This window comes from Heterocephalus glaber, unplaced genomic scaffold, assembly GCF_053883595.1.
Source record: "Heterocephalus glaber isolate CG9 unplaced genomic scaffold, H.glaber_assembly_v1.0 deba00000122, whole genome shotgun sequence".
NCBI lineage: Eukaryota > Metazoa > Chordata > Mammalia > Rodentia > Bathyergidae > Heterocephalus > Heterocephalus glaber.
The window spans coordinates 86,291,087-86,304,839 of NW_028258138.1; the positions used below are offsets into that span (position 1 = coordinate 86,291,087).

General features: G+C 45.3%; 1 protein-coding gene across 10 annotated transcripts in view; it reads right to left on the reverse strand.

Annotated features, from left to right (window-relative positions):
• Window positions 1-1,011: 1,011 nt before the first annotated feature.
• The window catches only part of Sema6d (semaphorin 6D), a 55,424-nt gene continuing 42,682 nt past the window's right edge, over window positions 1,012-13,753 (reverse strand). For 2 of the 10 annotated variants that reach the window (XM_021261537.2, XM_021261526.2), the window contains exons 7-20: window positions 13,437-13,527; window positions 12,861-12,980; window positions 12,086-12,174; window positions 11,151-11,368; window positions 10,910-11,041; window positions 10,297-10,452; window positions 10,040-10,213; window positions 9,129-9,269; window positions 8,772-8,849; window positions 8,288-8,349; window positions 8,050-8,079; window positions 7,876-7,932; window positions 6,359-6,526; window positions 1,012-4,668 (exon numbers count right to left, since the gene is read on the reverse strand). In XM_021261537.2, the coding sequence (XP_021117196.2) occupies window positions 3,380-4,668; window positions 6,359-6,526; window positions 7,876-7,932; window positions 8,050-8,079; window positions 8,288-8,349; window positions 8,772-8,849; window positions 9,129-9,269; window positions 10,040-10,213; window positions 10,297-10,452; window positions 10,910-11,041; window positions 11,151-11,368; window positions 12,086-12,174; window positions 12,861-12,980; window positions 13,437-13,527 (2,805 nt within the window). In that variant the 3' untranslated portion in view covers window positions 1,012-3,379. The remainder of the gene's footprint in view (window positions 4,669-6,358; window positions 6,527-7,875; window positions 7,933-8,049; window positions 8,080-8,287; window positions 8,350-8,771; window positions 8,850-9,128; window positions 9,270-10,039; window positions 10,214-10,296; window positions 10,453-10,909; window positions 11,042-11,150; window positions 11,369-12,085; window positions 12,175-12,860; window positions 12,981-13,436; window positions 13,528-13,753) is intronic. The other 8 variants (XM_021261544.2, XM_021261549.2, XM_004835460.4 and 5 more) reach the window with 8 other exon arrangements.

Here is a 13,753-nt window from a genome sequence, read left to right on the forward strand (position 1 = left end):
AGGGCCTCCAGACATCTTTCTCCCTCACCAGAGGGCTCCCACAAGGAAATCCCTCATCTCCCAGAATGGAGCACGCTGCAACAGGAAATAGGACCCCACACCACAAGCTGACTCAGAGAGGCGGCACCCCAAGTAGATGACACCAAGACCGAGATTAACACCCAAGGCAGGAAAATGGCAGTTTCTGCCCCCTGGGTTGGCTGTTGTGCAAAGATGCTGGAGAGGATGTGGGTATGGACAGAGGAGCTGCGGTGGGCACAGGCCAGGGATGCGGCCCAGACAAGCTAGAGTGGGCAGGGACTGCTAGCCCCACCCCTGCCTCTCTCGGAAATGGCCGGGCACCTTCATTGTCCCCAAGGGCAGGCTCAGCTGCCACCAGCTGACTATTGCTAAGGAGCCATAGAGTCATCATTTTTACTTTCTTTTTCAATATTTAGGAACCATATCTTCTAATAGATTCTTTCCAATTAAAACAATGGAATCGAGAAATTCCATACACCCAATAGCAAGAACTCCATTTCCCAGTTACAGTTATGAACTAAAATTACACTGAAACTTTCATGTGGGACTCTACAAGGCAAACTTAAAAAATATCTGCTGAACTAAATATCAGGCAATGTGAGCTATTAGTATGTTTGCCTCAAGCATTTGATCATTTATTTTTGAAACAGTCTCCCTATGTAGTTTAAGCTGGCCTTGAACTCACTGGGTAGTCCAGGCTGGCCTTGAACTCATGGAGATCCTCCTGCCTCAGCCTCCTGAGTGCTGGGATTAGTGGCGTGCACCACCATGCCCAGCTGTATTATATTAATTTCTGGATGCGGTGTTACAGCTCCACTGGAGTTTTCAGGGACTCTGGCTTTCAATATGAGAAGGAGATAGTGTATCCTTGACTAGATGCCCAATATTCCAGATAGAAATATTTAGTAGATTTTTAAAGAAATTCTCACAGGTGATGATAGACTTGAAAACCCTACATTATAAACCTCTTCAATATCAAGAGGCCGGATATAATGATTTGTATAGTTTATTTTAACTTTACATGCGGTGTTAAAAACCCAAAGTACATATTATTTACACATCCACAATACAAGTTTACAAGATATCTATACATGTTAAAGTACTCTATAAAACAGTATAGAGCCACTTCACTTTAGGGTTACTTTTTATGCCGTACCATTAAAAAAGATACAATCTGTGTTTACCTTTGCACAAATGGATAAAGCATTTAAAAATTAAATTAACAAGATACAGACTAGAGTCAATGTTAGAAATCTCAACATAAATACTGATAGAACTCACGAACTACAAGGCCGCACAATGTTACAAAATGTTATCTGGGGTCACACAGAGTTACCACGCTGGGATTAATATTGGTAAGGTAAATTCAAACACATGTCTGTTGGTGGTGGACTGAGTAGTGTTTATCATGGGTTGGTTTAATTTATTATTATTAATCAGTAATATTTTAGTTGCAAAGCTGAAGTGTTTCAAGAACAGATGTTTTAGCTTTTTTGAGATCACAGGAAATCAGGTTCTTTATAAAACAGTGTTCTCAAAGGAAAAGAATAACTGCATCAGTATATCAGTATTCGACATTCTGTATAAAAATGATCAGGTCTTCCGCATCACATCCTCCCTCAAGCAATAGACAGCATCAGGGTTGTTCCAGAAATCAGCTAAACTTACTGTCTGACTGGGTCAGCCGTCTTCTTCTGCCATGGTACTTTCTAGATTAGGTTCAATAAATAACTGGTTGGTGTGTGGCGTATCAACTGACACTGGCATTGGGATGGGATTTAGCCGTAGGTGGATCTGCCACTCCCTGTGGCAGTGGCTCTCCCAGGGAAACCTCGTCTGACTCCACATTTTCCCTGCTTTATCCCCAGGAAAGCAGGCATGGAATGCTTACCACAGCAAAGGATGCAAGGCTGCTATTACGACTGACTGTGTACCAATTCATTGTTCTTGGTCATTTTTATGATTTTTTTTTTGTAAAAGTCTTTTCAGGTGCTGGTTGAAAAACATTTACAAGTGGCACTCAGTAAATGATGTGCTATGCTGAAAACACTTGACATATTTTAGTACTTCTATCGTTCTCGTGAATAAGGCACAAAATGCACAGATTCAGGTAAACTCACATGTGATATTTACAGTACGTCGTCATAACCTGCACGACTCAGGAGAAAATCCTCACATAACACAACAGAGACAACATGATTGTAACTACTCATTACGTTTCCACAGACCATTCTGCTTATGCCAATTACAATTCCTCTCGTAGGTCTTTTCTTCTGTACTGTTTTTGTTTTTGTATTTATTTTTTACCTTGTGGGTAGGAGGAATCAGGAGTGAAACATTTTTACTCTGTGGGGGAAACAAAAACCCAACTTATTAGTGTGTCTGAGGTTAAATAGCAACTCAGGCTCCGTTTCACAGTGGACAGTTAAATTTTGCTACTCAATACTGGTGGATAAACCAAGGGTACCTCTTTATATCTCTAGCTCCGCAAGCTGGCAAGACTGGAACAGAAGTGTTAAGGGATAGCAGCACAAAATTATGGGAACTCTTACATTCTGGCATTGGGTACCATGGAAATGAAGCTCGTATTTCACTGTTGGGGGAGTCTGGGGTGATTCCCCTCTCGGAGCCAGTGGGCTGGCGCGGGAAGAAGTATCTGTTATTCAGTCAATGTAAACAACTCCATAGCACAGAAAGTTGCAATGGGAATCTACACGAATCCTAGTGGGCACAGAACTCAGAATCTCTCTCTCTCTCTCTCTCTCACACACACACACACACACACACACACACACACAGCTGCAACATGGTTTGTTGGTGGCATGAGAAAAATGCTCATGCTACAGTTGGAAAAAAATGCTACAGTTTGGGTCAAAGATTGAATTTTCAGCAAACTGCATGGTAATCTACAAGTTCATTTCTTTGAGATATTACCATCTTTTTTTATTTTTTGACATTTGTGCAAGAGGCAAGGTGAATGCATACATAGTTAAAATGTTCACATTGAATGGGAAGACCACTCGTAATGGCAGTCTGAATTGAACCCATTTTCAAGTATTTGTTCACAGATTCTTCTGAGTACTGAATCCACTCTTCCTACTGGTAAAGCAGCCCTTCGGAGCCACACACCACATCAGCTTCAAACAAAAGAAATGGAATGACCAGCACCTTCCTTTGTTTCCGGACAAGTACACAGAAGCCTGCCCTTGGGAGCTACATGGGGCTAGTTCTGATACTGCCAAAGGGAGGGAGTTCTTTGGCCCGTTAGTTCTCTTAAAATACAAGCAGGTGTCTCGTCTTAAGGTACCTCTCAAGGACACGGACAGGATAAAGCCACACAGAACAGCACGCTGGAGGCCTAGTAGGTGTATTTGTTCAGCGGTCTCACAGACGTCGTCTGAGGAGCAAAGGAAGGCTTTGGTGGCACGTCAGGTTTTAAGGACGGTGTCCTCTTTAGTCCCGTCCTGGGGAGGGTGCCGTTACTGGTGTAGCTGCTCTGTCTGGACAGGGACGGCTGGAGGTGGACACTCACGGGCGTCCCCTGAATAAAGTCCACTTTTGCCCCCGTGGGGGTGGGCACATATCCCCCACGGCTCATACTGGGCTGTCTGGACAACAAAACACCATTCTGTGAGTTGAAGTTTTTAGGCATGGCAGATATGGAGTGCCTCTGTGAGGAACTTTTGTGATAGCCCCTTTGTCTTTCCAGAGAGGTCATTGGGGCCCCGGGAGTGGTGGGGACATCCACTCGCTTGGTCGGACTGTTTCTGGGGAGTGTTGAAGGGGGAGAGTAGAGAGACGCCTCCCGGTTGGGCACCTTGGGGGGCACCTCGGACATGGGCCCCATGGGATCCAGCATCAGGCTCTGGTGGGCCATCTGGATGTCGCCCATGATGGCTTTGGGGTTACTACTGGGGTCATTGAGATGCTTCAGGAGATCATTGAGGGTGTTTCTGGAGTCCACAGAACGCCGGTGGTCCCTTTTGCTAGATGACTTTGTGAGGGGATGGTCCACGTGCTGCAGCTTCTTCTCTGCTTTGTGAGCATTGGAGTTTGAGAAAGACGTGTTGTAGTCATGGGTGGCGTTTGGGAGGACAATAGCACTGGGGATGTGCCCGTGGCTCAGCGGGGAGTGGGGCGGAGGACTGGAAGGGAAAAACTGCGGGGCTTCCTTCCTGGAAGCCCCGTGGCTGTGGGCCTTGTCTGAGTGGCTCTGCATGGCCTGCAGAGGCTTCTGGTGCAGCACCGGGGTGGACTCCGGTGTGGGGAGAGCAGCCAGCTCTGGAGGCTGGCCGCGGTGGTCCAACACCATGGACTTCGTGTCTCCACTCGGCGGCAGCTCTTTCCTGCTGGTCAGCAGGTTGCTGTAGAGTTTAGGAGAATCGATATTCTGTTGGTATTCCTTCACTGGGCTGTCAAAAAGGCCATTCAGTTTGGCGAAACTTCCACTGGAGTCTGTGCACGACTGGGCTGATTCCGCATCTTTGTGGATCTTTCTGTTCTTTCGCACAAACACGTCGCGGTAGCAGTAGACGGCCACGCCAGCGATGAAGGCGCCCAGGACGAAGGCGGCAAAGACACAGGTGATGAGCACGTTCATGTGGACCATCTGGCTGGACTCCCCAGACTGGACCTCCCATCGCACACCTGCAGCACACACAGCAAGAGTCTGAATGAAGTGCTGTTGAAAACAGCATCACACAGCACATGGCTTCTACTGAGCTCTCTCTACCTTCACACGCTTAGCTCGGAGGGTCCAGGGGACACCAACACTGCAGTCTTCTCTTTAATCCCAAGAGGGTCCCCAGAGACACACATGACCGCTGCAAATGCCAGGATCTCTCTAACCTCCCACTGATCTGTGATTTTCTGTCCCTCCCCCCAATCTCTCTCAAATAGATGTTAGAAATTTCAAGAGCTTCTACCTAAAAAATAGAGTGAGGAGGTGTACATTGTCTAAATAGCCAATTTTAATCCCATGAAGTGTTTTATCTCATGATTTTCTCCTAATTCACAAATCAGAATTAAAAGGCAGCTGCTGGGGGGATTAGGGAAATGTAGGAATTAGCATAAATATATATTATGCTTAAATAATTATGCTAATACAATTATACTAACCTAACTAGAATACAAACACATAATTTGTTCACAAACTAAAATAACCTTAGTCAATGTTAGCTACAAATATAAATTTTCGTATTTGCTTTGATTCTTTTTTATTCCATCTTGGAGAGAAGCACTCTTGAATTACCTGGTATATAAAAATAATCTAGACAGTATAAGAAACTAAGCTATGTATTAGTTAAGTGATACCATTAAGTTATCTGGAAATATTGAGAAATATTTAAATTAGACCTAGAAGGAGAAGAGTGAATTAGTTTGTAAATATTGGAATTTTTAATGCAACCACAGACATTTAACAATCAATCAAGGAAACGTTAGCTTAAGAGGTATCCAAGTCTGTTACATGCTAAACACACAGCTATCCCAGAATAAGTTGGTCAGAGGGTTCTGAAAACTCTGTTGCTTGCGGTTAGTACTAAGGGCTTTGAACATTAGTTGTTTACAATCCATGTCTGGGGTTATGGAATTTAGTGGCATTGTGAAAAACTAAGAAAAGAAAAGTAGAAAGAAATGGTACTGCTAAAGAAAGAAAAGCAGAAAGAAGGATGATTAGAAAATTGTTTCCAATGAAAATATAAAAACCAAAATCAACAGATGTAAATCATAAATGACAAAGCAGTGCCATAGAAACTGTTTGGAAACCTGATACCACAGTTTAGTAGCACTGAGGAATAGACTGTTTTTTTGGAGTAATGTATCTCATCAGCTAATTCAACAGGCAGCTATTTTACAACAGATTCTCTTATGGGCTAAAAGGGACAGTTAGGGACAAGCACTGTTATACTCTATTGTTTGTGGCATTCAAGCAACTTGTCACTGCATGCAGCCTTTCATATTGGCTTCTGAACTGAAGCTAAACAAGAGGGTGGAAAGGCTCTAGCCAAAACATCTGATACTGAGATATTCGCCATTAATAAGCTTTACTTTTTGATGTGACGAGGGTGCCCCTCGAAATGCCCTGCTATTCGGCAGTCTCTCAGCTCCTTCAGACAGAAACCCACACAGATCTGACTGTCCGTGTGGCTGCTTCCCCAGCCGAGTCTCTGAGAGCCTTCTGCCCCTTTCATCTTCCCAGGAATGCACGCGGATAGAACCACAGCAAAGCCGGGTCACAGGGGCTGGCGAGGTGGAGGTGAGGGTGGTCTCGGGGACCATGCATGCTCGGAATCAGGTTTCCACACAGTTACAGATGAGTGCCCTGGTGAGGCCTTACCCTTTGGGATACCTGATAAGGGATCAGTAAAATCAGAAGTGTTTGGGTCGTCTTGGACTACAAATTTCCGGGAGCTCGTCAGTTTAGGTCTCCAGGTATCAATCACTTTAGGTGTAATTTCTGGGATACTTGCCACTGTGGTAACAGAAGACGAAGATACCTCCATGTCTGTGGTGGCAAACAGATGTTTATTAAGGTGGGAAGCGCCACAAGACCTCTCATCGGTCTGCAGCATTTCTCAGTAAGGTTTAAGTCAGTGCTATGAGGTTTGTTCTAGGAGTCTGTGAACACACACCTGAGGGGTCTACACCAAATCCCTTTCTTGCAAGGGAAGAATACAAACTACAAATGAACAGTAAAGATGTATTAAGCAGATTTCAAAACGAAAGACATTTAGACATCTCATGGCCGCATGGGTATTAACGTGGCTAGTGGAAGAGGTAAAACAAATTCCAGTGCAGATTCATTGCAGTCCGCCCATCCTCTTGTGACAGAATGCCACTTCATGTCTGTTCGTTTTGTGCGTATTTGAAAAAGTGTTTTCACAGATGGTGGGAAACTTTACTTTCTTTACCGGGGAAGCTCCAGTGTGATTTCATCAGAAAGCATCTGCCTAAGAGCTTGGTTTGCTTTACCATGGGCCTCCTGTCTACCTGTGGGTTTTGCAGGGCCGATGGAGAACTTCACCTGTGTTCTCCAAAATGCCTGGGGAGTTGCTTCTAAGGAGTTAGCAGCAACTCCTGCAAAAGCAGTGGCATTTACAAACTGAACAGGGTTGCTCAGGTACCAGCCCTTTCTCCCCACAAGGACAGGCACTGCTGTCAACCCTAGGAGCAACAAGGCTCAGTCACAAACTTTGAGCTCCATCCACCAAGCAGCTTTCTCTCCAAGGTGAGCATGTTGTGTTAGGCTGCGACTTCAATTTGGACCAGGGCAACAGTCCCGGACAGAGGGTCCCAAACAGACAGAGACAGGGACAGGAGGGGCTCACTGAACATAGCAGCACATCCAGACTCAGCTTGCTTCTTCTCTGCCACATCACTGACACCACGACATTCCAAGATTATTGAAAAACATTCGGGAAGAGAGCTTTCACACTCACAAATACACACTTTGGGGAAATGTGTATTTGGTCCCTCTGACTTGGGAAAGGTGAAGAGAGGGAGAACATTATGGAATTCTGCCATCCATTCGGATAGGCGGCCAGAGGGATCATTCACAATGCAAGGGGGTGAGAGAGGAAAGCTCAGTGGGCTGCGTGCAGCGGGAGGTGGTTTATGTGGACCCGGCTGGCTTTCCTCACAGGCTGCGCCTGCTCGATGATGAACCGTTTGCATGCTACACAGGGGTGAAGTGCTGAGTCAGAAAAAGTCTCCCGGAGGCGTCAGAGGGAGCATGAGTCAAAGCGGAAAAATGAAGGTTTGCCAAACTGCGCAAAAGGCGGGGAGGAGGGGCTGAAAACGCTGAACTGAAGGAAAGAAAAGGTTGTTAATTCAAAAAAATTAAAAAAAACTAACCAGATGTTGGACCGCCAAATATTTTGTAATCTGGTGTAGTTGAAGTAGGCAAAATTTCTAAAAGAATTAAAGGAACAAGTAATCAGTGAAAAGTAACCAAAAGAAAGCAAAAAATTTATGAATTCCAATTAACTAAAAAAGCCAAAAGAAAAGACTACGAACTGAAAGATTTACCTATGGTTAGACTTCCTCTCTCTAGATCTTCTACCAAATTGTCAACAGTGAAGAAAAAGAAAAGGTAAGATTCTTTGCTACTGCACTCCCAAGACCAAATGGCTCAACTTTCGTGAAGTTTAAGTTAAATGCTAGGTGGTATGTGTCCCGAGTCCTTCAAAAGGCTGCTTGTAAAATAATGATCACGTGCAGATGCGGTCAAAAGGAAGCGGCGGTGGGCCGGAAGGGTCCGTCTTACCGTGGCAGTCCCCTAGGTGGGCCGTGTGGCCGTACTCTGTGTCCTGCTCGTACACTCCGGTGCTGTGGTTATGGAAAGCAAAGAAGTCTTCGGTTAGCAGCCTTCATAGGACCAGAGAGACCACAAAGCAGAACCAAGAACACAGACTGGTTAGTGAGACTGGGCTCAGAGAACCGACCGAAGGACACTGCAACGTCACTTGCTAACCTGCCTATTTCTGTTCCAAATCTAACTAGCATGTTTGAGACCCACATAGAAGAGAACTGGGTTTTTCTCTGCAGCCACTTCCCTTGAGTATTATTAGCTCTACCCTCTCCCCTCTCACAGTCCAGGTTTTCTTTGCATTGCTATTCCTCTTTCTTCTCCCATATCAAAAATAAACACATAAATGAGTGAGTAAATAAATGAATAAATAAACAGGTACTTTTTTACAATGTCTAGCTTTGGAGAAGATGGTTCCTGGCCAACACGACCACACACTTACAGCATTCCTGGGGTCACTCTCCCGCAGATCCCCTGGCTTAACCAGCCACAGTACGGGTCCCGTGATGCAATACAAGACCTGTAAAAAGTCAAACAGGGTGTGACTTTGGCTTTTCGCATCATCACAGGTTCCCACACCACAAGATCTCCTGTAAGTACAGAAACACAGGCCTGGAATTCCAGCACTCTGAGAGGCTGAGGCAGGGGCATTGCACGTTCAAGCCTAACTTGAGCAACTTAGCAAGACCGTGTCTTGAAATAAAACATAAAGAAGGGCTAGGGATGTAGCTCACTGCGAAGGCCACTGGCTCACTCCCAGTACTAAAAGGGGAAAATCCCGCCAAAGACACGAGCTTACTTTTTACACGATCCATACCGCTCGCAGCGGCTGAGGGTTATTCGGACAATGCAGCTAGAGAAAGCCACATACAGTGCGTGGTGGTCCTTGTCCAGCTGCAAGGAGAGGACCTTTCTGTCTTCCTCATTCTCGGCATTGCACCTATTTTGAGGAAACATTTCAAAGTCACATGTTTAGCCAGTCAAAAACAACACAACCCACATGAGCCAATACTACGTAGTTTTGCAATTCCTGAAAAGTGGGAAGTCTTCAGAAATATGCTCAGTAGCAAAATACACAGTACAAAGATTGGAAAATAATAACTCTGTGACTCATCATTATGGGTATGCACGGCAGATCAAATTCTGGGTTGGACAAAGGGTTTTCTGAAGACTGTGCTCTGTTACAAAGGCAAAAGAAAGCTGTATTTATGAAGGATGTAAGGGATGAAAAGAAGGATGTTTTAATGCATCCCTGCAAATGTTCCTGGACCTCTCTCTAGTCTCCCTCGCTTCACTCTCATTTCCTGTTTATTTCAATTGTCTCAGATATCTCACTTTATCTCACTGGTTGACAGAAAATGCTACACCATGAATATGCTTTATGCGTGCGAGTGCTTAGACCATCTGCCACGCATAGCATCCTGAAAATATACCTGCAAGGTAAGGGCAGTAGGCTAAAATGTTCTCATTTTCCACAGGTGAAAAGCAAGGGCTGAAGTTATTTTTTTAAACTTATCAACTGTTCACCCTCCTCACCCTAATTGGCTCAGGAAAAAAAACCCCTCAGGATTTATTTCAGTGAGGGGGAAAACAAAACAAAACAAGACACTAATATGCCAAACCATGGTCAATTTAGAGGGCAGGAGGGAAATGATTAGATGAAATACAGGCCGGAAATGTGTGAGCAGCGTTCTGGTAAAATACACCCACTTGGCATGGTTGTAGGCTTCTATCTCTTCCAGTAACACGCTGTCATTCAGGGAGAAAGCCGTGGTCTTCGCCAGCACTTTGAGCACCACCCCAGCCTCAGAGCCAACGAAGATAACCGTGTAGTTCTGGTGTGGCCCCGCCGAGTGGTCCACCGCGATGGCAGTCAGGCGGTACCTGGGGGAGGAGGTGGGCGTCAAGCCGAGTCTCCCAGCCCCAGGATGCAGGCTGGGCTACCTCTGCTCCCCATTCGGGCTCACCTGACTCGCGTCTTGGTGAACCAGGGCTCATCAGCGATGAGGGGAACGGCAGCGTCCATCAGCGGGTGGGATTTGATGAAGGCCAAAGTCTCATCGGGGAATTCGATGGAGGTTTTGTATGCCTCTGCGAGGCCATGTTTTGCACAGCAGCCAGGCCTAGAAGGAAAACAGTGTCCTCTGACTGCTCTCCTCTCCCAAAGTGGGTCTCAGGAGCAAGGGCACATTTGGAAAGAAGAGGGCAAAAGAGCAGGGAGAGGATGCAGGACCAGAGGGGCAAAGCTACTGCCCTGCCTGCAAGGGACAGTCCATGATCCCAGGCAAGGGCTGGGGACCGCTCACAGGGTGCCATGTAGTGTGTCTGAACTGCCACAGAGGGACTTGTCCTGGGGACGAAGGCCCAGCTGTTCTCTGAGGATGGACAGATGGACAGACGGAGGGATGGATGGATGGATGGATGGATGTGTGGATGAATGGATGGATGTGTGGGTGAATGGATGTGTGGATTGATGGATGGCTGGTTGAATAGATGGGTGGATGAATGGATGGATGAATGCTTTCAATGGCCACAGAATTTTACTCAAAGCAATCAATCCTTCTCAACTTTTTCCTTTACCTTGGCTTTGGTACTTTGTCTTCAGGGACTGCAGTCCAAACAGAATCTGGGGTTTTCTGTTCTTTAAATCGTCCTTTGAATACTTTTTCGATGTCATCCATGCTAAATGCACAGACCGCAGAACCAGGAATGCTGAAAAAGAAGAAAGTCCATCAGGAAGAGGTTGGGGACAATGGGCCTGGGCTTGGTTCTGACGAGCAAGTTCAGAGCAGCTTTTGAAACCCCAGGGACCTGCTCTCACCTGTTCAGCTGTGTGGTAAACACCCCGACCACAGTGGGGACACCATTGATTTGTATGATGTCTGTGATAGACTGTAGAACATCAAAGTAGAAGAATGAATCTCCAGGGACAGAGCAGTTAAGCCGAGCCTTCAGAAACGAGGTCCAGTGTTTGTCCAGGACCCGCTGGGAGCCACCCATGTCGTTTTTACATATGCGGGCCACTCGAGAATAGACAGCCTGGCAGGGACAAAAGTGAAACAAGGGTTTATGAGCAAGAAAGAGGAATGGAAACAAAAAGCAGCTGTTTAACAGGGGGACCACAAATGCTAACGGTATGTGGTACAAAAGGTCTAGCAGCCTTCTCCTTAGGGGTCTGTACAGTGAGAATGTAAACTACATTTACCTGTGAGAAAAAAGGGCGATTTCCTATTCTGCCAGACCTGTTCCCCAAGACATAAACTATCTGTCCTCAGTGCTGAACGGAAACCACCCCCACACTCAGTCTCTGCCTTTGCTTCTCGTATGGTTAATGAAGTGTGCCGTCTATACACTGGGCATAAAGCAGCTGCAATGCTTTAAGATCATGTGGGCTTCTCCCGAAACACCATAAGTAGGGCAAGAACTCTCCTTTCCACTGCAAAAGACCAGGCTATCAATGGCTTTCTAAAGAGCAAAGACGCCTCCATAGCTTGAGGGTACCTGTAGGATACTCTCTATGGTGACAGAAAAAGAAATGACAGCTGCTCAAGGCTCAAGGCTGCTGTTCCTATTCTGGCCATTGTTCAGGTGTTTTCCAGCAATTATTCCCAGGTAAGCACCCCAGCTCTGCGCTTGGCCTTTCATGCCCTGAGCTGAGTGCTGGAAAGCGTGTTAGAAGAGCATCCATCACGCAGTCAACGTGGCCTCAATTCCTCGCAGTAGAAGTCTGCAATAAAATCAAGTGCAGATACTTGCCTTGCCTAAATTATTGTGCTCTACGGCAATTTCTCGAAAGAAGAAATAGACGTAGTTTCCGTACTCTATGCCATGAAGGAAGTGTGGCTCTGAAAGAAAAATTGGAAACAAACTAGTTCCTAAAGGATAACACAATGAGTGCAAGATCCAGACTGCAAGGTATGATGGGCAAACGTTGCATAGTGACACTCCAGACAGAGACTGAGGAGTCCCTGAGATGGGCGTAGCCAAGTTTCAGGGAGCCAGCCATCTTTAAAGTCAGCTAATGGACTGTAAAGAGGCCAGAGGGAACTGAACTACAGCGAAGGGCTTTGCTTCAACAGATTTATTCATTAACCTATCTACCTAGGGAAGAAAAGCTCTTACACTGAGAATTTAAAAATCCTGATTTCTAGAATCTAAAGGAAAAAAAAATGACTGTGTGCTGATATGGACTACTCAGTTCTCATGGTTAGCTCTCCGAGGTAGGCAGATGGAAGTAGACAAGTGGTTGTATGTGCATTTAGTTAGACAAATAGGTAGATGAAGACAAGATTTGTCTCTAGGTTTATGTATGTGTGTGTGTGTGCACGCACGCGTGTGTATTTCAGATCATCTCAGATAGCTGTCTGGATGAACCGACTCTGCTGAGATCCCACCTCATCTCTTTACACAGAAGTGCTCTCATTCCCAACCACAGCCATGTGTGCTTGTCCCTGGGGAGCACTATAGTCACGCAATTAGCTTCCTTGTGGCCTTGACTCTCTTGCCTTGACCCCAAGCTTTACAAAGGTACCTTTTATCCATTTGGAATCATATCTGATTGTACGAAGGGCGGATCCATCCCCCATGCTTCGATAAATAACGTGATCACTGGACAGGAAGTCAGCCACCGTGGCAGAATACAGCTTCCCATCTGAAACCAAGGTTATAATTTGGTAAAATCACTATAATTATCCTGTAGTGTGTTAGCCTATGCAGCGTGTCACAGCCTTTGCATCGTGTTCATCTGTGTCACTGTCACCCACGCAGATAACTCCACACCTGACACTCACACTCTACCTCCAGCAGGTCAGCCCACGGTGTTACCTGACTTTACAGATGAGGGATCTAAACGTTCAAAGTTAACCAACTTATTCGGGGGGTCACTAGTTTATTTTACAGAGCCACATGTCCAAGTGCTTATAATGTGCTCCGAAACCACCTTGCTTTTAATTCTGTCTTTTCAAAATATTTGTTCATAGATTTTAGCCTTTGAAATGCCTGTGTCAGGATGTCTATCTAACTCAAGAGCTTTTTTTCCTTCCTTTAAATTCTTTTTGTACCTTCAATGTCACTAATCATTTACATTCATTATGCTAAAGGTTCTTACCAGCAAAAAGGGCAACATTGGTTTGTCTGGGATCAAATGGGCATCTTGCCAGGCCATTAATTTCTTCCCCATCATACTCTAAGGTATTCAGCTACAAAAGAAAAATAAATAGCTTATGTCACATCTGCCCAATGTACCTGTTGGAACGCGATACTGCTTTATTTGTATTGAAATTCTATTTGAAGAATTCTATTTTTATTCTTTTACAGCATTAGAGATAAAACAAATTACTGAGTTACAGCAGAAAAGATTCAACTCTGATAGCATACCAGGGGAGGGAATAAAGGTTGTCAAAAAAGCACAGCATATAAAACATA